The sequence below is a fragment of the Larus michahellis genome, chromosome 2 (genome assembly GCF_964199755.1).
Source record: "Larus michahellis chromosome 2, bLarMic1.1, whole genome shotgun sequence".
In the NCBI taxonomy this organism is placed as follows: Eukaryota; Metazoa; Chordata; class Aves; order Charadriiformes; family Laridae; genus Larus; species Larus michahellis.
The window spans coordinates 80,603,682-80,631,586 of record NC_133897.1 but is presented as its reverse complement, the minus strand read 5'-3'; the positions used below and the strand labels follow the sequence as shown (position 1 = coordinate 80,631,586).

The 27,905-nt window shown below is 41.8% G+C and overlaps 1 protein-coding gene across 1 annotated transcript in view; it reads left to right on the top strand.

Annotated features, from left to right (window-relative positions):
• Window positions 1-27,905, top strand: part of CDH20 (cadherin 20) — a 119,109-nt gene that overhangs the window by 56,694 nt on the left and 34,510 nt on the right. The window contains exon 2 of the mRNA XM_074576134.1: window positions 24,694-25,061. Coding sequence (XP_074432235.1) covers window positions 24,819-25,061 — 243 coding nt within the window. The 5' untranslated portion in view covers window positions 24,694-24,818. The remainder of the gene's footprint in view (window positions 1-24,693; window positions 25,062-27,905) is intronic.

The window sequence follows — 27,905 nt, the reverse complement described above, 5'->3', positions numbered from 1 at the left end:
AGCTCTTTAACGTGTTTATGGCTCAGTGGGGTACACTATAGTTTGAGGAAAACGTTAGTATGTGTAATACTACTAGTGATGAATAATTAACATACAGTTATAAAACCTTTCATCTTTATGGATTTTGTATGTTCAAGTATCATATCATTTTTCCCCAGATCACATCTGAAATAAAACAGAGCAGCAGTTAAAGAGGATGTACACTCTCAACCAGTCCAGGGTAGGAACTGAAGGTGACTGCTACACACAAATGAAACAACTGAGAGAATTTAGTTAGGCAGAAAATATTAGCAGGAATCAAGCACCTAGTTATGGAGCTGTGCACAGTGCCTTACGCATGTAATTAACTGAATTGGAATTTGGAAAGGACACAGAAGACTTCACCACTGCCCTTGCTGAGAGGACTACTGCATCTTTTAATAGCCTCACGTAAGCAAGCGCTTATTTTAATGTCCTGTTCAGAAGAAAGAACACGCCATCTGCAGAATTAGCAAGAAGTATTTGTGGCAAGTGGGCATTCCTTAGGGATTTCCCACTCACAACATTTTCCAGCCCTTCCCTAGCTTTTAAAATCCCCGGGAATCATAATGAAGAGTGACATGAGTGCTTAAAAGCTACTGCAGGATGCCTCTATTTGGGCACTGCGGGTTTGCTGAATCAGGAAAAAAATTGTTATGCATGTATGAAGAGAAAACCTGAGCAGCTGCAGTGGCCTTTGGAGAGCTCGGTGCTCTGAGCACGAGGTTAGCACCAAGGCTGTCGACATCAACCAGGTGTCATTTCTGCCCCAGTGCATCAAAGAGCAAAACAGGAGGTCCTCAACAGACAGGAGAAGGGATGAGGTTGTCCAATCCAGGGAAAGCTAAGCCTCTTTGGCCTGGTGTTCAAAAATAATTAATTTAGAGCTGCGGAGGGGAAGGAGATTTTGGATTCATTTGCAGCCGAGGCCAGCCCAAAGTGCTGATAAATTAAGTAGTTGCGTGGAGCAGCTGACTGAGAGAAAGGGCGTGAACATGGGAGCAGGAGAGCTCCCACCCTTAGGCACCACCCCATCTTGCACCAAAGGTTGAGGCTCTCCAGCTGGTTAGGATCTCCTGCTTCAATCCAAATGGAGGCCCCTTTACCTGTGCATTCACTGTTGCACCCAGTTTTTGAAGGGAGAGTCTGGGCAAGAAATTATCTGGGCCATCAGTAACGAGGGGAAGGGGGAAAGGGGTGAGCCAGGCACTGTGTCCTATCCCCCTTGTCTCCTCTGGCACAACTGGTGATGCTGCCTCATTACAGGGGCATCCCACACATCCTCCCAGAACTGCCAGGATGAAAGAAAGCCTTTGGCTGTGGAGCCCTCCAGTAGGACCGTCCATGTCCAAGGATGAGGAATATCAGAGCATGTGTTGCACCACTAGTACAAACCTGTCTGGCTACTGCTGCACTCACTGGGAATGCAGCAAGGCCTTTCAAGGCTTTAACAACAACCACGGTAAGACGATAAAGGACTAGCAGACTTCAGTTGTGCAAGGTAAACGTGGCTGGTTTGGCAAAGTTTTGTTCTCTGCCCAGTCACGTGGCCCGTTGGCAAGGCACCCTGCGCCTTTTGAAGTAGCAGTCCAGGCAAATCAGTTCCACAACGAGCTCAGTCAGTCCTCTGTTCCTGAGGCTGTGAAGAGAGGTCTTCAGTGGGCAGGCAGATGGGTGCTAATTCCTCCCGTGAGCGCTGCCTCTTCTTCACTTTATATTGGCGATTTCTTCAGAGGTCACCCCTAACTTCATCCCGATACGCAGTTACTTTCTGATCTTTATCCTTTTGCAACAGTTTGTTTTCTACTTTTGCATTTGTCTATTTATAAAGAGAACGGACAATTTTATCCCATATTTGTACTTCTCCAGCATGGCACTAATTAAAGCCAATGACAGTCTAGCCCATTTTATAGACACAGAGTCACCTTTACAGATGCCTCCTAAGAGAGGTTTCTAAACTATAAATAATGACTGGAATTGGTCTTACTTTCTTTGAGGGATGTAGGTTTTATTGACTTTGCTGTGTTTTCAACACGGAAAGAGAGAAGCTGAGTTCTGTTTGGGCTCTAAAAATGCCCCTCTCCAATGTGAGCGGTTGTCTATTGGTGATGAGCGCGTACCTGCCCCAACCAAAAAGAACAGCTAGAAATTAGAATGTATGGGGCTAGAATACTGCAGAGTCTCCGAAGTGCATGCTTTTGAAAAAGTTGAATTCACAGGGTTATGACTATAAAAAAGTCAATTCAGAATGGATTTGCCATTCCAGTTTTGCTGACTGTTCACAATTTTTAGAACCGAAGATCACACTGTAAAACTTGCACTTCGGTAATTTTTTTCTTGAGTACCTAATGGAAAATGAACCTATTATGAATTTTGCATAGCTTCCTCCAGAGACATTTAAAAATGATCTAAAATTATAGCATCTCTTTAGGTAGTTATTTTAGTTATGGGCTGTTTGAGAAACACAATTGCTTATTTAAGATTCACAAGTTACAGAAGTTATTAAGGTCAAAGGGCTGTTCTCAGGATTGGCATTACAAATTGAAAATGTGACTTTGCATTTTACTTTTTTTCAGTCCTTCTGTTTTTTCAACAATGTTTTCACTTCTTTTACTATGTTTTTACTTCTTGTGTGTGATGTTAAAATGAACTCATCTGTATAAAAGACAAAAACAAGATCCTAGTGCTTTCTTGTGGCGGGCCGACATTTTTCCCAAGTTCTGCACCAAATATTCTACACCTTGACATTGGCATGGCCTCACCTCAAGTACAGTGTACAGTTTTGGGCTCCACAATATAAGAAGAATATGAAAATATTAGAAGGCAACAAAGATGGTGAAAGGACTAGAGGGCATGACCTGTGAGGAGTGGCTGAGGATACTAGGTTTGTTCAGCTTAGAGAAGAGGAGACTGAAGGGTGACCTCATTGCAGTCTACAACTTCCTCATGAGGGACAGTGGAGAAGGAGGTGCTGGTCTCCTCTTTGGTGTCTGGTGAGAGGTCACAAGCGTGACCTTACCGATAGATATTGCATCCAGTTCCAGTAACCTAAAGTTACATCCTCTGGTCTTCATTCATGACTGTATCACAACTTCCTTCTTGGTTTTCTTATACGGAGCAGGAACGTGAGAGCTTGAGAGGAAACGAGCCTAAAAGTACTGCTGGAATTTTTTTCACCGTTAGTTTCTCACTGACTGTGAGGCTGGAAGAGCCTGACTGAGGGAGAGTGGTAGTTGAGAAGATAGTTTACAGTGACTGATGGCTTTTTAGAGCTTGACTGACAAAAGTATGTTGAAAGGTGTTTGACATATTCTTGTTTGATAGCAGTAATCATGTTGGTCAAGAGAAGATCCTAATATTTCTCATTGGCATTCAGCAGCCCCAAGAATTAAGGGTCCCTTTCAAATCTGATGGTTCACATTTCTGTCTGTCAACACTGTCAAAGAATTCATTTCCTTTGCGTGGTTTTGAGTCTGTCTTTGCCTGGAGAAAGCACTTTGAACTCACTTTATCTCATCTGCAAAGGAAGATGACAGCTCTTTGCTATAGAAAATATGTGTCTGATAACTATATTATCCCTTAAAACACTCTTTTCAGCCACGGACTGCCAAATACTCACCGCAAAGGCAGGGCAGAACTCTCCCCGTTGCTCTGTCGAGGGTTAGGACTGTGCTTTGTGATGCTTGCCCATAGACTAAGGCATAAGGTGTACATGTTGGGGGAACATGGAGGGGGAAGGAGTTGTGTATGTGTGGGGGGAAGATCCGAAATTCATCGTACACTTCATTTCTATTTTTCAAAATATGCCAAATCTATCATTTTTACACACTGCAATCCACTCCACTTTTCTGGGCTGGCCAGTCCACTCCAGTGTGATCAGAAATACTCCTTTATTCATCTTCGCCTGTGAACAATGGTGACTAGATGGACTGCTCTTAACCTCCCAACTCATTTTTTATTCTTTGTCATATCAGAAGGATTGGCTGAGTCCATGTAGCACATCACTTCGCTCCTCAAAGCAGTGTCCTGCCACTGCCGTCTACAACATGACTTCACACAAGCTGTATCCAATCTATTTCTACGCTCCATTGTCACCAGTTAAAATTGGTCTTGTTCCTCCATTTTCAAGCTGAAAAGAGAGAGGAACAGATAAACCCCAGTTTAATTTGTTCTGGCAATTATTGGAAATCTCCCACAGAGAGAGGAGCCCTTGCCTATCGGTGCGGAATGACATACAGCCATACGGGCCCAGACAAAAGGAGACCCTGCTTTTCTGCAAGTCTATTCAGGCATGTATAGACATATTGGATGAGGTACCAGCCCATTCGCATCTTAATGGGGAAAAAAGAGAGACGAGGACCTAAAAAAAAAAAAAAAAGAATAAAAACTATCAAGTAAGAACTTGAAAACAAACTGTGCACTGGTGACGAGTGGGGGAGGAAACTCTTTTGACTGTCGAGTACACTGCTGCTGTATGTGTTTTAGGAGTATCAGAATAATTCTGTTATTACAGATAAAGGTTACTGTAAGATTGATTTGGAAATGCAAATTGAAGATGTGTGTTTTGGAGGTGGGATAGAAGCTTGGAGCTAAGCTTTTCTTTTTTTTTTCCCCTCTTTCTCTCTCTCTCTTCCTCTCCCTCTATTTCTGCAAATCAGGATTCAATATTAATTCAACCCAAATGAAAGTGTTAGGATAAAACACCTCTGAGAAGCATTTTAAAATATAATTTCCTGCACAATGAGTGAGTAAGTTTATTAAAAAAACCAAAGTGCTAGTCAAAAGGTGAAAGAAATATATTACATGATTATGGAGGAAGAAAGAGGTTATTTAAGAAACAGCTGAAATGGCAGTTCTTTTTAAATTGTCATGTGGATGCTTTTAAAATGCAATGACAATGGCAGCTATTCTTTAAGGCTTTTTCCTTATACTCTGCTCCTGAGCCAGGGGAAAAAGTGTTTGTGGAGCAAATCACTTAAATTCCAGGTAGATTTTTTTTCCCTGACTCTGGATTAATTTTCTCAATTTATGCCTTTAACAATACTTAATAATAATTCTTATGGCCACCTAACTTGTCTACGCTGAAAACAGCTGACAGGAATAAATGTCAAAGTTTGGTGACTGACATCCCAGAAATGATTTCTCATTATGGTGATAACATGTTACAGAAGAAAAGTCATAATGTAAACTAAGAAAACAACAGACTTCCCCACCACCCCCACCCCACCCGCCCCCGTCTTGTTTTTAAAGAAACTGTCGGGACTGATCCAAAGCTCATTGCATTGATTGGAAATGCTTTTGCTCGCTTTGCTGGATTTGGAGCTGATGCATTGTTTATAGGGATTATAACCTCTGTTGTTGTTGTTGTTGTCTGCAACAAAAATTTAATAATTTACAAAGGTAACAAAAATCATATTTCTTTTTGTTAATGGTGATTTCTGTGCAGGATGATTAGGGAATAGTTTTCTGACTGACCAATGCGCTAGTTAGACAAGTTAAAAACTAAATTTTAAAAACAAAAAATATGCCACCAGATAGTTAGAAAATGCATGTGTAGTTCCAGGGAAATTAGTTCTTATTGCAATTAGAGGCCATTGTGTTTGAGCGTTAATAGCCTGGGGCAAACATAATAAACCAGTTCCTAACTGTTGGTAATGACAGATTTCTCAGGGATTATTACTTAATTAACAATAATTTGAAAGGGTGGTTCGGCTGAGATGAAGCATTCATTTATATGGCATATCTAAAAAATACCACATCAAAAGAGCATGTAGCCTGCTAACATTTCTCTGAGTCCTTTGGTTTCATTTGTGTATGTCTGCCTGCCTGCCTGCCTACGTAAGATATTATTTTTGCATCCAAGCTGCTTTTTTTTCTGGGTCCATATAATGGTAACTGGTTCCCCCTTGAATATTTGCACATTGTTTTCTTGTCATACAGTGTCTTCTGGGTCTCTGCAGACGATGATATTAATTAGAAATGCTAACTTGATCAGGGAAGTACCTCCCACGCCCACTCTTTCCACCCCCTCCAACACCAGAATGGGGCAACTCTTTCCCCAACACATGCATTATTCATTCCCAGCCACCTCAACATGAAATGTTTGCTATTGTTCCCACCGTCCACCCATGTAGCTTATGTTCTCCCGGCGTCCTTTCTAGTGAATGGCGTCTGTATACCTCACCTCATGGACTACTGGACCCGTTCACATACTGGTGCATCAGTTGGGAAAGAGGCTTGATCATCAGACTAAGAGCGTTCTGATCAGTTTGGGATGGTGTCTTTTTTTTTTTTTTTTTTTTTTTCCCCCCTGAAAGGTGCCGCATACTATAATAAAAAAGAAATGTTTTCTTTAGAGCGGGTTGTGTTAAAAGGAGGACAGAGCTGCTGAAGTGCCTGTTGCACACGCTGCCCAGAAGCACTCAAGCGAAAGGCAGTGTGTAAACTGAGCTGCTGTAGCAAATGACAGGAGAACAGAGAAGTGCAAACATAGTGAAAGGTATGTTGTAATGTTACTATTATTTTTCTCAGTGGCATAAAGTGTATTTTCTATATTGCTTCTTGCTGAATACAGTGGATTGCTTGCGGGAAAGATTTAGAAACCATTGTATTTTTCTGTTGGTAAGAAAAAAAATGAATATGCTGTGTTCTCTAAGATGTGGACAAGCTGCCTCAAACAGTTCTTCAGAAATATTAGGTAGCTGCCTGTTGCCGTCATTGGTATCCATATAAACAGCTCAGGAGTAATTCCCTTGTTTGTTCCTCAAAGTCTGTTCAAGGAGGCTGTAAGTTTAAACCCGTGCATTACTTAAGAGTGACAGTGACATGGACATGTTATTCTTAAGCAAGTTGTAAAACTCTTCTAATTGAAAAGTTGATTTGTAAAATAGACATTAGGCACATACATTTCTATTTGTGCTTTCAGAAAACTGTTCAAAGAGCTAATCCGCGTGTCTTGGCTGTCTAGCTGGAAGCTTATATTTGGAAGTAGATTAGAATGGCACTTGTGCAGAGCCCAGATTTCTACAATGGATCAAGATTGATTACAGCAACACAGAATTTCACTTTTATTTCAGTAGAATTTACAGATTTCTTTAGTTCATACAACATCAAACGTGTCCTTCTAAATAAATATCTGTGCAGTGCTCTATCTCAGGGCATATCTTATTATGTACAACATAATCAGATTGATATGATACTGCATCAGAAACAGCACATGTTGTTTTGAAATGTGCCTTGTGGGAAAATAAAATGGGGGATATATAACAATATATGTGTTTCTTTGAAGAGAAAGAAGAGTTACAGTGAATGAAGCTCATGCTAATTAATAATGTTGGACAGACACTGCAGCTTTTCTTGAAATACTGAATGAATGTTAAACCACAAATCAAAAGTTTTATTGTCCTTGACATATTACTTTCCAATTCACTGTTCACATTTTTCTAGTTTATTCAGTTTTTCTTCATAGCGAAATGACTAGGAACTACTGCTCCAGAGTCCACCCTCTGAAATTAATGGTGTGTGGGGATTATCATTAAAGAAAAAACTCCCACATTTTTTAACAAAAGCTGCAGAGACGGGTGAATGCCTGTTAAAACCCTCTGCAAGCGGAGCAGTCCGGGTCCTGCGCACGGGGAAATACTCATTTTCCTCCTCCCACCTCTGACACAGCACGAGAAGCAGTGATCCTTTTGCTGTGCCGTCAAGGTCATCCCCCTGGCTTCCCAGCCAGCTACATTCCCCACATGGTGGGGTGCCACTATCACGGGGGGGCTGTGAGACTTACTTGTGCCAGAGCAGGTAGGGGTCTGCAGCCCTTGGGGCAGCTCCTGGAGAGGAAGGCTTTCCTCTGCCCGAGTTTTAAGTGTGCAAACTCCTCAGGGTGCCCAGCCTCCGCCCAGGGCAGCCACAAGAGGGCCTTTCATCTCCGTTTTGGTTTCAAAATCATAGTATCATAGAATGGTTTAGATTGGAAGGGCCTTTGAAAATCGTCTAGTCCAACCCCCCTGCCATGGGCAGGGACACCTTCCGCTAGACCAGGCTGCTCAAAGCCCCATCCAGCCTGGCCTTGAACACTTCCAGGGAAGGGGCATCCACAGTTTCTCTGTGCAACCTGTTCCAGTGTCTCACCACCCTCAGAGTGAAAAATTTCTTTCTGATATCTAATCTAAATATACCCTCTTTCAGTTTAAAAACATCACCCCCTGTCCTATCGCTACACTCCCTGATAAAGAGTGCACCCCAGGTACCACCTCTGCCATCTGGGGTAGGTGGGAGATGCAGGCAGGCAAAGCGGGTGTAGTGGCCAAACGGCAGGGCAAGAGGAAGACCTCGTTCCAGCCTTGGCCAGCACAGCTTGAGGCTGCCTCGCTGCAGAACCGGGACAGCCCAGCCTTCTGTGTCTGTGTGACTCCAGCAGCCTGCAATGCTCTCCTTATAGGAGTTTTGCAAGACGCCTGTTTAAATCCTCCTGAAAATGCAGCTGTTTGCTGGGGCTTCCTGTGTCACATTCACCGGTTTATTTCTCCGCTTTGATATTTAACTAGAAATTAGCAGCAACTGACTTTAATAAAATCTGATCATTTCTTCTGTGCATCTCAAACTTAAAGGTGTCTCATACCACTCCTGCTTTAGAGCTGCCCAAGTACTTACAGATGAAAGCTGCGTGTGTTTTGGGTTTGCCCTTCCTAGTATTATCAAGTGATGCATATTCATGAGCATGTCATATCTTCTAGGGGAAAATGGACACCATGCTTTCCATATGTGTCATATTATATTGCATTACATTATATCAGTTCATAGTATATTATACTACATTATATTGTACTACTTTATTTTGTGTGAGTGAAATATTGATTAAGAAACCCAGTCCCCTTATATTATGCAAGTGGAGATCATTCTGACATTAAAAAGTAGAAAATTTCATTTAAACTGTATTTTGCTTCTTATCATGTGATTGGCAGGAAAAATATTTCTTGAAGGAAAGATATTCTAGTGGCTGGAGAAAAAGTGATAGATTTTTGACAGGTAATACTATGAATTTATATTGCACTTCCATCCCAAGGAATGTCACAGTAATATAAATAGTATCTGAATAAAATTTTAGTCTCTTCAGACGTATTTTGTGCCTGCAGTTATTCATGGTTGCTAATGAGATAATTAATAGGCTAATGGGCACAAATAATATAACATAGGCATTTAACTCTGCCATCTGAATGCCAAAGCTACACTTGTACCTACAAAGTATACAGTTAGGTGTTGTAATTCTTTTATGTGTCTTTTATGTGCCTCTGCAGAACTGCAGGTCTGTTCTTCATGGCTCTGTTCACCTGAATATTCTTACTGAGGTCAACTGGGAGGTGCAAATGAGCGAAGCAAGTAAGATTTGCCTTGTGCAAAATCTGTACAAATCTAGAGACTAGGCCAGAAGCTTTTTTGGGAAAATTTGGTCTTATGCACATCGAAACACTTTGCTTCATGTTGAAACATGGCAAATCCAAGATCAAATGCAATAATGTAGAGCGTTACTGTATGACTCCATAGGCCACAAGTGAGAGAATCAATGACAGCTTCAAGTAGATTTAGATAAACAGAAAAGTAAGTTTATTAAACATGAAAAAGAACACTTCTACTCTTACAGTAAGTGTTGATCAATTTTTAAAAGGCAGAAATAGCTAGGGTCTCTTTTATATCTTAACTGACAAAGGCAAAGAAGAGTGTCTTACTGTGCCCCATGATGTGATACAGCAAGCTATGATGGAGTCACCGGGGTTCAAGCTTTGTTTTATTGAAAATATGTTGTACTTATAGGAAGGGTCATTTAATTATTTTTGCTTGGATACATAAACTGTGAACCGATACATAGACAGTGAACACATGGGAAATAAGGAGGTGATTGGCGATAGCCAACATGGCTTCGCCAAAGGCAAGTCATGTCTGACAAGTTTGGTGGCCTTCTACAACATTGCCACAGTATTGGTAGATAACAGGAGCGCAACCGATGCCATCTACCTGGACTTATGCAAAGCATTTGATACTGTACCGCATGACATCCTGGTCTCTAAATTGGAAAAGCATGGATTTTATAGATAGACCACTTGGTGGATAAGGAACTGTCTAGATGGCCGCAGTCAAAGGAGTCAACAGCTCAATGTCCAAGTGGAAACCAGTGACAAGTGGCGTTCTGCAGGGGTTAGTACTGTGACCAGTGCTGTTTAACACCTTTGTCAGAGACATGGACAGTGGGATTGAGTGCACCCTCAGCAACTTTGCCAATGACACCAAGCTGTGTGGTGCGGTCGACACGCTGGAGGGAAGGGATGCCATCCAGAGGGACCTTGACAGGCTTGAGAGGTGGGCCCATGCCAACCTCATAAAGTTCAACCAGGCCAAGTGCAAGGTCCTGCACATGGGCCATGGCAATCCCCGGCACAAATACAGGTTGGGTGGAGAATGGCTTGAGAGCAGCCCTGAGGAGAAGGACTGGGGGGTGCTGGTGGAGGAGAAGCTCAACATGAGCCAGCAATGCATGCTTGCAGCCCAGAAAGCCAACTGCATCCTCGGCTGCATCAAAAGAAGTATGGCCAGCAGGTCGAGGGAGGTGATTCTGCCCCTCTACTCTGCTCTGGTGAGACCCCACCTGGAGTACTGTGTCCAGCTCTGGAGTCCTCAGCACAAGAAGGACATGGACCTGTTGGAACAGGTCCAGCGGAGGGCCACGAAGATAATCAAAAGGGATGGAACACCTATGCTATGAGGACAGGCTGAGAGAGTTGGGGTTTTTCAGCCTGGAGAAGAGAAGGCTCCAGGGAGACCTTATAGCAGCCTTCTAATACATAAATTGGGCCTACAGGAAAGATGGGGGGGACTCTTTATCAGGGAGTGAAGTGATTGGACAAGGGGGAATGGTTTTAAACTGAAAGAGGGGAGATTTAGATTAGATATCAGAAAGAAATTCTTGATTGTGAGGGTGGTGAAGCACTGGAACAGGTTGCCCAGAGAAATTGTGGAGGCTCCATCCCTGGAAGTGTTCAAGACCAAGCTGGATGGGGCTTTGAGCAGCCTGGTCTAGTGGGAGGTGTCCCTGCCCATGGCAGGGGGGTTGCAACTAGATGATCTTTAAATTCCCTTCTAATCTGAAGCATTCTATGATAAGCTTAAAAATATTCTCTGTGCCTGATAAGGTTTCTCTCTATTACTTTGTAAAACTGACCGGATTATTTCAGTACTTACATAGTAGAGGCAAATCACAGCACGTGTGGATTCAGCCTAACAGAGTAGGAGGGGAAGAGATGAAAAGACCCGAAGAAATAATAGAGGAAGACTAGATGTAATGAGCACTCAAATCTTTTGTTTTACATTGTAAGATGTGATTTTGTACGCACTTCAGAGTTACAGAAATGTAGGACTTTTCTGAATTCCTTTTGTATTTTGCTTCTGATACAAGATGAGAGGTCACCTAAGCACCTTCCAATAGACTACTCTCTACCCTGTTCTTAAAAGCTAAAAACATTGAGATTTCAGTTTCTATCAGTCATCTGTTCCAATATTTCACCCACCAGACTCAGCAAATACAATTTTTTTAACCTTTTCACGAGTCCTGTTTTTCCAGACCTCTGCTCAAATTTCTTGCTGTCATCCTGGCAGCACTTTGGGAGTCTATCCATACCTCCTTTAAGCTGTGATGCGCTGCCTTTCTGTGCTGAGAATGCCAGTAAAAGTGCTTCACATACGTGACATGAGCAACTTGCCCAACATCCTGTTGACACAGCACAGAGTGGCATTTCCTCCTTTGCAACAACCCATGCATCAAAGTTTGGCTCCTATCCAGTTTGTGGTCACCTCTGTTCCTACAATGCTGACTCCGGGGCCGTTATTCACCCCTCTGTGCCTGGGCATTTGATTTTGCCATTACAAGGCTGGAACTTTCCACTTGTCCTTATTGAATTTTCTGGTATCGATTTCCTACTATTTCTCCAGTTTATCAAGATAATTTTGAATTCCAACCCCATCTTCCCAAGTGCTTACAACGTCTCCCAGACTGATGTCATCCTCACATTTTGTAACTGTATTGCATCATGCAAACTGTTAGTATAAACATTGAATAGTGCTGGTCATGAAGCAAAATCCTGGAGGACCACTTGATGTTGACTCCCAGTTTGACTCTGAGCTACTGATAGTGGTTCTTTGAGTTGTTTTCCAGTCTGTCTTACTCTCATTTCACCTGGGCCATATTGCCCTATGTTGCCTTTGACAATGACTTGTGGAGTTGTGTGAAACATTTTACAAAGGTCAAGACGTATTGCATTTTCCTCATCCTGCATCTGCTAGGCCAGTTATCTTACCAAAAAGAGGAAAATCAGGCTGTTTTGTTGTCAACTTGTTCTTCACAAATCCACGTTGGCTATTCCTTAGGACCTCACTAGCCCATAGATACTGAAAAACTGGTCGGTTGTTCCAATAACTTTCCATGTATTGAAGTTGGAATGAAGACTATATAATTCCTCAGAGAGGAACTCACTGGTTCCTCTTCCCCACTGCCCCTCCGCCTTTAAATACAGGTATAATGGTTCTCTTCTGCCAGTCCTCTAGGAACTCACCCATCTTCTCATGAAGATAATAACTGAAGTTTTGGCTATTGCCTTAGCTGGTTTCTGAAGTACCTGAGGGTAAATTCGGTGTGGACTGATTAATTTGGCAAGAGATTTCAAAAATGTAGGTTATACGGCTTGAGAGAAGACAGAACATAATACCTAAATATCCCATCAGTTTTCACTGGGCACTAGATCAGTCTTTTGGATGAGATCAAGATAAATTGAAGAAGTAAAAACGGATCCATCCTATTTCTCATGCTTCTCCCAATTTTTAAAAGAGAAGATGTAGTAAGAGGCTGAAAATCTGGAAGAACTTGAAGGTGATATTTATACTGCTAGATTTTTTAAGGAGACAAAATGATTCTTCAGTCAAAAGGAAGAAATCAAACCTCATGCTTCAGTGCATAAACCAGTCACAAGGGTCAGCAAGGATGTCTCACTATTTCCAGCATTTCACAACAGTACAGTCTTACTTTTTATGATTAACTAAATTTAGATTATGGATCAAGCAGTATCACATTATTGACCTCAACACTGATCCTGGTACTTATTCCCATTGTTTTTTATTTTCCACTTCTCCTTCCCCTTTCTGAAACTTCAAATATGAAATATTTAATTAATCAAATTTCTCCCACAAAGAGAAAGAAACAAAATTACATCAAGGCTGGATTTTTCAGCTTCACCTGGAAGCAAAGTTTCCTTGAGCAACCATCTTTCAGGCAAATTATTTAAGTTTGCAAGCACAATGTCTTTCAAGTCTCATACATTTTTCCAGCAACCCATAGCTCAATATCTCAGAAAAATACCACTTTTTCTGCTTTTCTTATACCTTCTCTAGTTAGGATTTTGCTTGTGTCAGGTTAGAAGCCCACTCCATTTCCACTTGGGAAGCACTATCTTTCCAGCTTCTTGGTATAATCCTCTTTGCTGCTATTAATCACAGCTATTCTGATGTCAAGTTTCTTTTGTCAGAATTTCCTTCGTTTCTGAACTGTCACCTCCAAAGCATACTGAGAGGGAGTTTAACTATTTGGAAGTACTAGTTATTGGCAATTTCCAAAGGCAAAAATCTCAGCATTAGAGCAGAGATCTGGTTTGGCAGGGCAATCCTCATTTCTCGAAAAAGTACAGTGCAGAACTTGCTAATAAAAATGCAGATCCACAAGTAAGAAAGAATAGATTTAGCAGGTACATAAGAAAAATCTTTTTGCTGAAACGCACACACGGATGGGCTGACAGCAAAGCTGCAATCTCATTTGAGAAGTTCTTCTGCAATGTATCTTAACTTGCTTTCCTTTAAGCCCTCCTCCATTTTCTGCATTTCCTTGCTCTCTTTTGATTGCGTATTTGCAATTCTGTGTCTGAATTCTTGAGAATTAAGAAAGGATCTTCAAACCATTTGAGGGATTACACGAAGTGACTAGTGATGGTGGGAGAAATAGGCCTTGATGTCCCATGCAGTTGCTGTCAGTAGGGTCTTCCTGTGTTTATTTGCTGAGATCAGGGTCATTAATTCTTCATACACTGGCCGATGTCTCCCCAACTGAAAAGAAGATAGGCTTAGATATTAAAGAGGCCCCAAGTGACCTGCTGGTGACCACCAGTGAAGAACAGTGAATGGAACCATCTTACTCTCAGTTCCATACTCAGTTTGCGCTGGTGTGTACCACTGGATTGCTAAGAAGGCTTTCAACAGTGGGGTGGTCCCTGGGATTTATATATGGATAAAATTTTCCTATAAGGCTATTAACAAACAACCAAAGAGAAGCAGAACTGCAAAGCCTGGTTTACTATGGTTATGTCTTTTCTCCATAACTTTTCCTTCATGCACACAATAATTCCAGCTCTTCCAGCTCCCTTAGCATACCAGCTAAAACATTTCAGTTGCTACTCTGGAACCACATGCAACTTGGCCAAAGAGATTGTATAACTGCCAATTCTTTCCTCATTTTGGACATTAATCTGGGTCTCTCTTCCCTACTGTACCTGCTAATTCCCAGGGAGCAGATAGAAATACAGTAATCCTTAGGATCTCTATCTGTCTTTCACAATATTAATGGAATAGCAGTGCAATTATTTCACTGCAGAAACTCATTTTCTTGGGAAATCAGAGTCAAAACAGCTGCAAAAGATCCTCCCCTGTGAAGGACAGCAACCAGATGTCTCACAGCAGATAATGGAAGGATGGGAATTTTGGCCAAGAATACCTCAGCTCTTACAAAAACTGGTATTACATCACCATTACATATTGAATACTAAGACAGATGGAGCACTAGGTTTTGGATTCTCCTCTGAAAGAGTCACCTGTAACAAATTGCCAAGCCAAGAGTTTGCCAGCAAGACGAAGCCTAAGAAATCTTTTATATTCTAGTAAATGCTAGTTCTTTTTAGCTATTAAGTAATCCAGGTAGAGGAACTGCTTCATCTGGAATACTCGCCTTCTGAAATGGGAGGGGGCTGGGGAAGCTGGGAATGTGTCCCGGCTGTGGATTGTGAAGACGGAAAATAGATAATGGAGTCCTCTTCGTGAGGGGTATTGTTAGTGCATGTCACATTTATAGAACACAATTAGATAATGCCTCATGTACACTCCCTGACTGCAACAATGGAGTTTGAAGACCAAAATCTAGAGGCTGGCATGCAAAGCATCCGAGATTGTTTTTCAGGCTTTACAAACCTTATTCTTGCTGTATTAGAACAGTTCTGGGACAAATGAGGTCAGCACATCTTTATTCCTTCTTACTCTATTTTTTCAGCTTGAAAGTGTCCTGTGAAGGCCAGGCACTCATATTCTGTATTTCTAGAAACACTTTGAATCTAGGTGATAAGAACAACATAGACTCTAACAGTTCAGATAGAGAAAGAGACTGTAAGACTTCTGTTTCTTTTGCTGGTTTGCTTTCATAGACAGCAGCTTGAAATTGGCTTGAAAATGTTCATCTTGCTGGTTAGTAGCACGTCTTTACGCTCAGACAAGGCAATCAGTGAGGTGAAGACAAGGTGGGGGTTCTAATTGACAAGCGGCTGAACATGAGCCAGCAGTGTGCCCCGGTGGCCAAGAAAGCCAATGGCATCCTGACTTGTATTAGAAATAGCGTGACCAGCAGAAGCAGGGAGGTGATTGTCCCCCTGTACTCAGCACTGGTGAGGCCACACCTTGAGTATTGTGTCCAGTTCTGGGCACCTCAATACGAGAGATATCAAGGTGCTGGAGCGAGTGCAGAGGAGGGCAATGAAGCTGGTGAAGGGCCTGGAGAATAAATCTTATGAGGAGCGATTGAAGGAGCTGGGACTGTTTAGTTTGAGGAAGAGGAGGCTGAGGGGAGACCTCATCACTCTCTACAACTACTTGAAAGACATTGTAGAGAGGTTGGTGCTGGTCTCTTCTCGCAGGTAATTAGCGATAGAACAAGAGGGAATGGGTTCAAGCTGCAGCAGGGTAGGTTTAGGCTGGACATTAGGAAAAAATTCTTCACGGAAAGAGTGGTCAGACACTGGATTAGGCTGCCCAGGGAGGTGGTGGTGTCACCATCCCTGAATGTGTTTAAGACTCATTTAGATGTGGTGTTAAGGGATATGGTGTAAGGGAGAACTTTGTAGAGTGGAGTTGATGGTTGGAGTCGATGATCCCAAGGGTCTTTTCCAACCTAAATGATTCTATGATTCTATACATGCCAGTGTTGTACAGTTGAATCAATGTCAAACTCAAGATATATGAATTAGAGGAGCTCTTAGAGCACCTACAGCTTTTTTGTAAGTTAAAGACAATCCTTTCTGTATGCTCTATACAGATACAATTTTAAGCCAAAAAAAAAGACAAAACAAAAAAACCACTATGGGCCAGTGGGTGCATACAATTATTATGAGAGATGAACAAATAACTGTTTTCTGGTTAGAAAAAGAAATTACCCATTTACTTCTTTGTCTTTAACAGCTGCTTTTGGAAGTAGGTTGTTTTGGGTCCATTTCTAATATGTCAAAACACTGTATAAAATGCCATGATAACCAGGAACACAGTCATAATGAAACTAGGAAGTTGTCTTCACCGGTAACAGCACATAGTCCCTTACCTATCATTTTTTCTTGATCTTCATGCATGGGAAGAAATATTACCTCTATCTGCTCCAGTTAGACAGCTGCTTCTCATATCTGTCTCCAGATAGGAGATAACACTTTTTCCATCTTTGGCATTTAGGGGGTATCAGAGAGCCTTATCATTTATCCAGCAGCTGTGGGATAAGAAAGAGTACAGTTTTCACTGATACATGGAAATATGTCATATTCTGGAGACAAGCATACCCAAAATGCAATGTTTAGTAGCTAAGGAACATGATTTGCTACCATAGCCACCATGCAGCACAGGCAGGGACACCTCAGGTTCAAAATGCATTCCAGGTGTGCAACAGGAATGGGTTTTATCCCATTGCAGGGGAACGGCAGATCAGGCAAGGCATCTTCTCAGGACCTGGAAGAGGCGACGGACATGGGCAGAAGGAAGCAAATGAAAAATAAAAGGAAGACATTAGTACATTTTTCTCGAAGAGGATTGTAACAGTTGTGAGTAAGTCGTGTCCGGGGCATAAGTACTCTGCTGCCTAGTGCAGGAGGCTGCATCCCTGAACTTCATCCTGGCCTCTCAGCTGGCCTTCACAGAAACCTTGGCACTGACAGGCACCAGCGCTTCACCCCACACCTGACTCATCCTTCTCCTTCCTTTTTTATACCATAGGAAATTTCACCCTTCCCACCCAGCCCTCTCATTCTTGGCAGGAAACTCCAGATGTTGCCTATATTGCTCAGAAGCCTTGAGACAGGTCTCAGCAGAGGCTCCTGGTACATCTGCAAAGCAAGCGAGAAAGGTCACACTGTGAGGCAGAGGAGGGAGTTTGTATTTTTAATAAAAGATACATGCTTGAGAGGGTTTTGAGAGGGTTATCACAGTTAACATGAACATCAAGTCCCAGTTTAGGGTCACTTGTACAGGTTCTTTCTTCACGTGGTGGCAAAAGCAGTCAGAAGACTGTGAGAACTAAAAGGACTTTTTCCTTAATAACAGAAGTTTAATTAGTGTAATTTTCATATGTGTTATATATTTTTGCACATCCTTGATTGGATAGGGGCTGTTTTATCTGGCATTTATTTGGATTTTCCAGTGTATTTGCAATGCCTCACATAGTTCCTATTGAGGCTGACTTCATCAGAGTTAAGACCAGCACGGAGGTTTTTGAAACCCTCTTGTCCTGCTGTCCTGCTTTTTTACAGTAATATTTACAGTACCTCACACTGCATAAAAGCTGGGGATCAGATCCTCACCTGATGTAAGTTATCAGCATCATTTTACTTGGAAATGTTTATTTTGTGATTGTGTTTCATTCTCTTTGATCTTTTTATGCATCTATAACGATAGGGCTGGGATTTATACGATGGGACTCCCTCTGTCGTTCTGTGGGATTTTTTGCTCTGCAGGCACTCTGTAGCTTTGAAGGACTTCAGATCTTGAGTAAAATGGGTTCACTGATGTGTCTCAGGAGAGATTGTTGACTGGTCTGTAGCTGTAATTTTATGACAATGGATTGTATTCTGAGTTAATGTTTATGCACCATATGGCATGTTGTCAAGTTTCATTGTATTTATGAAGATCTCAATAAAATGAAGTAAAAATAAAAATACATGTTCAGACACAGTCTATTTTCAAGAACAGTAACAAATGCTTCTAGATTTTTCCTTTTAATTTAAACTCTCCAAGTAAGCATGACAATAGGTAATAATAACAGTAGGACTGGCTTGGGCCAGAGATAAAACATATGAAGTTCTGGAAGTAGTACGAGAATATTTAGGACTATGATCAGACAGCCTGTTTAGAGGTACCTAACTTAGATACTGCAAGCATTAGGATTTCTAAAACGATCTAAGGATTGCATAAATTGCTTAAGAGATTTTAGATCCTGGCTTAGCGGGGCCTCTGTCCCTGGAGGCTGGTGTCAGGCACCCATTGCGGGTGGTCTGCCTCGTGCAGAGTACAGCCTACACTGCCTTACAAGACTGGTGTTCCTGTGGGGTTGTTGCAAAGGCATTTTATGACAAAGCTGTGAGGAACTAAGCTGTATCAGAAACCTAAGACGTAATCTGTGAAAACATAAAAGAATAATCTATTTAATGGGGGGTAAAAAAACGGCACAATACTCACACCCCCACTTTGGGTTTAAAATGTCACAAGAAATTCAAGGAACAAAGTAAATAGCTCACTTGGAGAATTCTGTTCACTCAAATTTAATTCCTTCCTGCTATGTTCATTACTGAGTTGTTTAGTTTCTTTTGGTAAATTAGTGGGGGAGAACTCTTTAAATGTGTCAATTAACACAGAAATAATTTTCCATTAACATATTCCTAGTACAGTGTGTGTGTTGCTAAGAAACATTTACATATATAGATTAGGAATATCACATGTGTTTTTGTATTTACGTACAGAGAAAGTGGAGGAGGAAGTTTAAAAGTGATTGCCTCTTTCTTCCCCACTTTCTCAGTGTAATATGTCTCCTGCAAATTAATTGCCTCTGCTCAGGTGACGTGCCTGCATGGGATCCACTAAGGTCTGTAGTATTCTACACGAATGTTGGGTCCACACAGCAAAAATCCATTGGAAGGAGCAGGCATAAAAGATGTAAGCATGTAATTAATTTTATGAATGCAAATAGTCCACTGACTTTCTGGGAGACCACTTTGCTCAACATGACAAATACACTAAGTGTGTGTATAAACCTTTTCAAGTCTGAGCTTTTTGACTGTGAAATCCTTGGCGTTTATGTAAATATGTATGGGGCACAATACAATTCATTCCCAGTGGAACTCTCTGGATGCCTATATGGTCATCCAGACTATTAATATTTTTATCCTCTCTTTGGAAGTGCTGTTCTCTTCAGAATTAAAAAGATAAATGGGTCACTTGTGAGAAATGCTAGAAGTTGGTTCTAGCAGATATTTCTTTTTCCTTTTCATCTTTTCCCAGAATTAGCTATTCAATTAAGAATAGTTTAATTACAGTATAAATATGTGTTGGGGGGGGTCTTTAAAATTGGAGCATGAAGAGTAGCTCACGCTTGGCATATGACTACTTTATTTCATAATATGGGCTGGAAGAGAAATTTGTATTTGCAATGGTGGAAAGTGCATTACTGTGATTCTTTTGTGGAGAACAATTAGGTAGTTCCTTCGTACTATACATAGACCACCAGTTGCAGAGAGTTTAATCAGATCTTCATGGGTCTTTATGAAGCCAAAAGCCATATCTGTAACTGTTGAGTGACAAGAAAAAGGATTTTCAGCAATTTCTGCAGGGCAAGAACAGAGAAAGTAACATAAACGACTGAGCTGGTAATCGAATATTCATCACAAAAGCAGGGGCAAGAAGGGCATTCACTTTGGGTCAGGGATTTAAAATGCACAGATGCAACTAAGCCTATTACAATGGGCTACTCAACTGTGGGTAACAGACTGGGTTCTGCAGAGGGTATTTTATTTTTCAAGAACAATTTCAATGTTCTTGAAAAATAAAATACCCTCTGCAGAAATCCCAAAGGTTTTGGTCATGCAGTCTCCCTGGGCTCAATAATTTTTTTGTGTGAGCAAGGAAAACAAGATTTCCCTCCCTCTACTGCCTTCAAATGCTATGCACATCCCCATGAAACATGTTTCTATAATGTATTTCATATGACAAGCAGATGTCCGTAAGAAACAGTTTTGGAGGGCTCCAAGAAACAACTTGCATTAAGAGAACTTTCAGTTCTGCCTCACTCAGTCATGCCAACAAGTGCCTTCTTGTATGACTGGTCCACCGATCTCCCTGCAAGGAACTACCCAGCCTGAGGCAGAAGGACAGACTGTCGCAAAGCCTGTGTCATCCATCTGTGGCAAAAAACACTAAGGTCCACCTGAGGCTAGAGATCCCACCAAGCTAGCACAATCAAAGCACATGGCTACCATCCTAACCAACTGTTGTGTCTACAGTCTAAGTGACCCTATACTAATCTGTCACACTCAGCTGGTGAAGAAGCTCTCTGCATGAATCCTCTGAAAGACTCAGTCATCCACGACCTTACTGTAGCTCAGCCATCACTTGTGCTACCACACAATTCAAACTCTAAAAGTACACAAGTGCTGAGAAATACCTTCCTTAACCAGTAGGCCTTGCAGATCCAGAGGCCAATAGTACACACCTGGGGTTGGTGAAGCTGCAGGAAGGGAGCCCCAGGGACCCCCCAGAACCCCAGGACAGAAGTTAACAAAGGCAGTTTTCATTCTTTTAATAACAACTAAGGACCTGAGACAGAAAAAGAAAAAAAAAAATCATTCTCCTTCAGCCCCAGAGACCACCCCTCAAAGGAACATTTTTTATTAAACACTGTTATTAATAGTAGTAATTTGCCTTTAGGCAAAAAGGAAAATGTAAGAAGTTTGAGCCTGCTTGCTCACAGTTTTTGAAAGGCATGAGACACCAGAAACCCTGCTATTAACATTAAAAAAAAAAAAAATTGTGTGCCACCTCACCACTAGTGCTTTCTTCTCTTCCTACAAAAATATATGATCATGTCACCATAGACTGGCATTAAATGGAGAAAATACTGGTACTTGGGGAAGGAATATCCTCTTACAAGACTTTACATTACTTAATGGCAAGTTTCCTGGTAGTTGCTATACCCCAAAACAAGATTGCATTGGGAATAGAAAATGCTCTTAGGGATGCTGCTCCTGGGGGCGACTGAGATGCACACTATTTTCAAGAAAGGCTCCTCATGGAACTGAACTGCAATGATGAGTGACATTCAAATGAAAAAGCTGTTATCACACAGAGCCTGAAGCATGTATGTCCCTATTCTTGACCTTTATTTCACTGCTTCTACTTACTTTGCTTTCTGCTGATATATCTCACGTGCAGAAAAAAACATTCTGATGGTCAGATTCTTTTGGTGTTGACTCATTACAGGTATACTGGTAATTCTGCAAGTTTATTTACCCATGTCTTGATACTACCTTGCCTAAGTGGTGTTGATCCTTGTTGTCTGAACTTAATTGCAGGAGGCATCTGGCACCATTAGTTTTGAATTTGTGGTTTGGGAGTTAACCTACAAACACAATTCTCATTGCCACAGGAATTGGTCCATCATGTTGTATCACCTCTTTTGTCACATGGATAAAAATATAACTTAGTTGTACAGTAGATGGCATTTCTTAAATTAAAAACTGCAGGTGGGACCCTAGCAGCTGCCTGCTTCTGCTTTCCCTTCCTGTTGCATGGCAAAAGCAGTGCTGAGTTCCCTGAAGTCATGTTGAGGGGTGGTGGGAGAGCCTTCCCCACATTTACTTGCCAGCAAAACAGGGGTTGTCAACAATGCCCCTCCGACTTTGCTGAGAAAAACTTGCTGTTGACAACATAGAATCACAGAATCATAGAATCATAGCATCATAGAATAGTTTGGGCTGGAAGAGACCTTTAAAGGTCATCTAGTCCAACCCCCCTACAATGAGCAAGGACATCTTCAACTAGATCGGGTTGCTCAGAGCCCTATCCAACCTGACCTTGAACGTTTCCAAGGATGGGGCATCTACCACCGCTCTGGGCAACCTGTTCCAGTGTTTCACCACCCTCATTGTAAAAAATATCTTCCTTTTATCTAGTCTAAATCTACCTTTTTTTAGTTTAAAACCATTACCCTTTGTCCTGTTGCAACAGGCCCTACTAAAAAGTCTGTCCCCATCTTTCTTATAAGCCCCCTTTAAGTACTGAAAGGCTGCATCCAATAAGCCTTCTCTTCTCCAGGCTGAATAACCCCAACTCTCTCAGCCTGTCCTCATAGGAGAGGTTCCATTCCTCTGGCCATTTTTGTGGCCCTCCTCTGGATCGGCTCCAACAGGTCCATGTCTTTCCTGTGCTGAGGACTCCGGAGCTGGACGCAGTACTCCAGGTGGGGTCTCACCAGAGTGGAATAGAGGGGCAGAATCACCTTCGTTGACCTGCTGGCCACGCTTCTTTTGATGGAGCCCAGGATACAGTTGGCCTTCTGGGCTGTGAGCACACATTGACAGCTCATGTACAGAGCAAGGTGGATGTACCTTGTGTGAAGAGCACTTCAGTCTCCTTTCCCCAGTATAAATGTATGTTGGCTAAGGGGAGCTAAGGACTTATGGGACAGAGAGAGGCAAGCACTGCACAGACAGCTCTTGGATTTCTTTGACTGTGTGCATCCGGCAAGCTGAGCCTCGTCCCTGCCTCTTGCAAACAGTTGCCAGCTTCTTCATGAAGTGACAGACACACAGAGATTACTGTGGTCCTTCCAGGCTTATACTGCTTAGATAAATCCCCATTCTTTGGCTTTGCAGACAACAAGCCCTAGCACATTACGCAGCCAATGTCTAAACAACCAGCAGTTCTGTATGTTGCTCTGCTTAGAAGAGGTTTTTCATGTTCTGTGCTTACAGTTTGTCCTTTCTTTGTTTAATCTATTGAGCTTTAGGTTGTAAACTTTTCAAGGTAAAGGACCTGTTAGTTGTTTGCTATACTTTGCATCTGTATAGACTAACAGCACTGTTTAGTCATATTTCTTCTGGGCTTTGTACTTAGAAACATTATTTTGTGTAAAGATTAGTCTAAGATAGATAGTTATTTTATCTTTACTTCGCCTGTGGACATTTATTCTAGACTCAAGGTGCTTTTTTTGGATTTCAGCCAACTTTTGGATTAAATTCTGAATTTCTCTTTCAGTAGATTTCTCAATGTACCCAGTCTTCCAGTTGTACCAGCTTAGACGCTAGGGAATTTTCAAATGTTCCTCTTCTTTGTTGAAAACACTGTATTGTCTCACTCTTCACTTCAAAATGTTATCATGAAAATCTTTAAAATATTTTTTATTACTTTGAAGTCTTTCAAGAATTTCAATTAGAAATAATTGACAGACATCTCCTGCTACATTTTATTTCCACAGGATAAAACAATTAATTAAGACTTAAGTATAGAACAGCAGTAAAATTAAGTGTGAACTACTTGCGTAAGCCTCAGCCCCATACGCCTTTCCTCATGAGTCTGTTTGTCCTGAAAAGGGAAAGAAGAGTTCTCAAAAAGAACAGCAAAAATACTGGGCCCACAGAGGATGTATGGAGTGTTTTGACAGAGTAACTTGAGTGCAGCACCACATCATTAAACTCAGAAAAATTGTGAAGGAAATGTTTGCTACAATCCATAGCCTGCAGTGAGGTGACCCACTAAACTGACTTCATGACAACAAAAGATCCTAGACTGATGAGAAAGTGTCCTCTGATAGAGGTCAGCATTCCTCTGCCTAAACGGGTCTTTCAGGCCTGTGGAGGAAAAAAATGTGTTAGCTTGACTCGCTTGGACATATCACACAATAGCATGTGACCGTCAGCACTGTGAAACCTTTTGTGGGCTATAAAATGATTAACTGACCGTTCAAATTCTAGAAATGTTGCATTTGTAGCAGCAATCAGCTCCTCAGAGAGGAGGCAGTAGAGTGTGAAACTCAAATTCAAGAAACGGGGAGGCTGAAGGAATAATTAAAATTAGAAATAACTTGGAGCTGCTAGAAATTACATCCAAGGTTTGCAATATAGCAGTAATATCTGTATTTATGTAGACATGTGTGTGTGCACGTGTGTGTAATGATAACGACATAGTTTCCAAACAGAAAGACAGTTGCCAAAAAGTGTTCACCAGCTATTATAATTTTCCAGAGTGAACTGTTTTTAAATATTCTCTAAGGACTTCTGGTCATAAATATTTCTAAAGCGTATGCACTTAACTCATGCCAATCAATACCATGAAGCAACACTATGGCTAAGCAAGCAAAGTAGAGAACTCTTACTTATTGACTAAATCCTGACGATTCTTGTTTCTAAGGCTCCAGTTCTGCAGCTTATAAGCTAATAGTATTCCTAGTTTCAGAAGGTGTGCATCCTGATATTATATTTTTATATAGAAGATTAAATATTTTATAGCATATTTGCCTATTGAGGAAACTCTTTTACCTTGGGGAAAAAAACATCCTCCTATGAATTTCCTTTAACTTTACAGGAGACTGCCATTCTCAGAACCAGGATCTCTCTTGGACATTTCAAAGGACTGCACGCAGGACCTACTTTCTTCACAAGGGACCTAAGATACTGTGTTTTGACTTTTAAGTCAGCCCTAGTATACGGATGTGGACTTCAGGTAGAATGAGCAATGCAAAGAACTTGCTTGGACTTGGCATCTCCTTGTATTTTTGGGGACTGATGGACCTTACTACAACTGTGCTGTCAGGAAGTGCCAGGCCCCTCACTGAAGGGCAAGAAGACAACCTGTCGGACAAGCTGCATCAGCGTATGAAGCGGAGCTGGGTGTGGAACCAGTTCTTTGTTCTGGAGGAGTACACAGGAACTGACCCTCTGTACGTTGGGAAGGTAAGACCCGCACCCAGAGGATATCTGGCAGAGTGCGTACATTTGTGTATCTGCAGTCCATGGTGAAACACAGGAAGTTTCCCTAATTGCCTTTACCTTCTTTCTGGCAGTGAATTTATCCACATTAATTTCACTTCTGCTCCCTAGAGCTTTTGACCAGTATCACCTTCGTTTGGGAAGAATTCCTGTTTCAAGGGCCCGTCAATGTGTTTGCCTATTTCAAAGAGATCTGCTGCACCAATCATCATCTGTAACTGAGGTAGTGTTAGAAAATCTGCAGTGATCTTTCCAGGGACTCCTACAATGTCAAGGCAAAGCAAGGTTGTATTGACATATGAGGATTAGGAAAGAAAGGAAGAGTTTGTGATCATGCTTCTGTCTGTGATCAAGTCAGCTGGAAGCTGAAATTCACAATAAGATTAAACAGCCAATTTCTCTTGAAAACTGACATTTCAATGTCAATGTTTTCTGCAAACCTCTAGGGTCAGAGTAGCTTCTTGCTTACCAGTTTGACCACAGGATAATTCTGTGGACTACAGAGAAGTTGCTCCAGATCTAGAAGGCTAGAGGAACAGATCATTAAATCCAACCATGAATAGTCCTATTTTTGGATCCCTTATAACCCAATAACCTACACATGAGTACAGTTAAGTGTAAAATGAATCCCTAAGCACTTTTCAGTAGCTCCTTGAGGAATAAGCTGATGGAAATCAGACCAGTAATGTCTGCCATCACAATCTGCCTCACTATAACCATCTTCCTTTTTCTGTTTTTAAAGGCTCTGAATTGTTTAAAGTATTGACCCTGTTATTCAAAGGGTTATGGTCAGCACCAAGTTTGCTTCTCATCTACACCAACATGATAAATCTAGAAAAAGTGGGTAGGGGGAGAGTTAGTGTGCTTCAGTGTTTGAACAATACAATTAAGATTTTACAATTTTACATGCTTAGAATATCAGATACCACTATGATAAGTGCAGACTACATATAGGTAGATATGAAAAATTAAGAACTAAGAAAGCATGTCAGAAAGCAATTCTTTCAGATTTCATTGCTTATTTTTACACAATCAAGGCTCCTTCTTTCCTTCCACTCTATCCATCTGCAGAAAGAAAAAAAAAGACTCACATGTCCAGATGCCCATTTTGGACTTGTATTTATCATGCTACAACCCCGTAGACCTAAACTGTGCTCACAGTCACACCAGTATAAATCAAAATGAATCCACAGGCTTCAAAAGACTTCCTCCTGATTTATCCCTGTGTGACTGACAGCAAGATGTGCTCTCCTTCCTCCCACAGCAATGGCATTTCTAGTGATTGCTGCCAAATGAGACCTCATTAGTCTTCATTCATCTTTGCACCTAGCTTTTCAGCTCTTGATATCTTTATTGAACAAAGAAATTAATATTTGGTTTCATGCAATTCCCAGCTTTGGAACAAGGGCCAGACTTACTATTTCACACACTCGGTTTCATCTGAAACGACTCCAGACTTGCACTGTGAGCTGAATTTCAGCTAAAACAAGTGCTGGAAGAAACTGAATCATCTTTGGTTTAGACTTGATTATGTCATTAGGAGCGCAAAATCTTGGCGTGGTCAGCAGTGCTCTTAAGCTTGCTGCCACTCAGCTCCACTGAAGGAGGGAGAAGCGGGGACGACTCTTTATGGTCTGTGTCCACCACACAAAGGCCCAGGCTGCCATGAATGAGCTCTCTCCAGGACTGCCTGTTGGCAGAGGGGTGCGCAAGGGCTAATTAACTCCCACGGTTAACAGGGCCAATTAGCCCCACGCACTGCTGAGTTGACGTGGTTGGATCTCTCCGAAGGCCTCCTAGCTCTGCACTGCTCCATGTAGACCAGACGCCAGGGAACTCTACTGCCAAAACTGATCTCTGGAGGTCAAACATTTCATCTTCTCCCATCCCTGAATGGGGTGCAGAGCAGCCAGCCAAGCAGTGGGGTGAAAGTAGTGGGGGCTGCCATAAGGGAAAGGCTTTTCCTCATCTCCTACAGCCAAAGGCACGGGTTCTCAGAAGAAGCTGCAGCCCACCACGATTCCTCACAACTCCTGCGTTCATGCTGCCTGTGTCTTTAGGGATCCTTAGGAAATGGGTCAGCAGGGTATAGACTGTGGGCTGAATTAATTGTTCTGGCAGGCCAGAAATTTTTCAGCCTGAGTGACCCCAGGCTGGCTCAGAAATAGCTCTGGAAGGGCTTGCGCAGAGCCGGGTGGAGGTGCAGAAGAGCTCCCAGCTTACTGCTCACTGCTCGCACCAGCCCTCCAAACAGCCCTGGGTCCCACGCCTGGCCAGACAGAGCTTCTTCTAACTGATACCACCCACGACACCCTGAAACATCCTGCTAGCCAGGCCTTGCTTTTATCCACTGGCTCTCTCCAAGCCCACATCAGAAGGAGAAAAAGCGCACAGCATAGATCCAGTTGTATTTACTTTAGAGGCTTCCCATAAGAGAGGGGCTTTTCTGATGCTCTCGTACAGCTATTCCTGGCTAGCTATGTAGGACTGCAGCAACCCAAAAAGCACCTTGACTTGAACCATGGGTCCAGGCTTGCCCAATATGATTTTCAAGGCTGCTGTGAAAAATGTACTTTCCTACATAACTGTAACGTAAGGAGCAAAATATCTTCTGGACAGGGAAATGAAAAGAAAGTTCCTGAGGTGAAGTCAGTACAAGTTTTGCTTTTCTCCAGTGTTCATTTAAGAGTTTAAATTTAATTTAAGGTATTTTAGCTTCAGAGGGTTCCTGGTCCTCTCACAGATAAATACAAGGCTTTAACTTTCCTAGAGGTAGCCATTATCGGCTAATAGGATGAACTAGGGAAA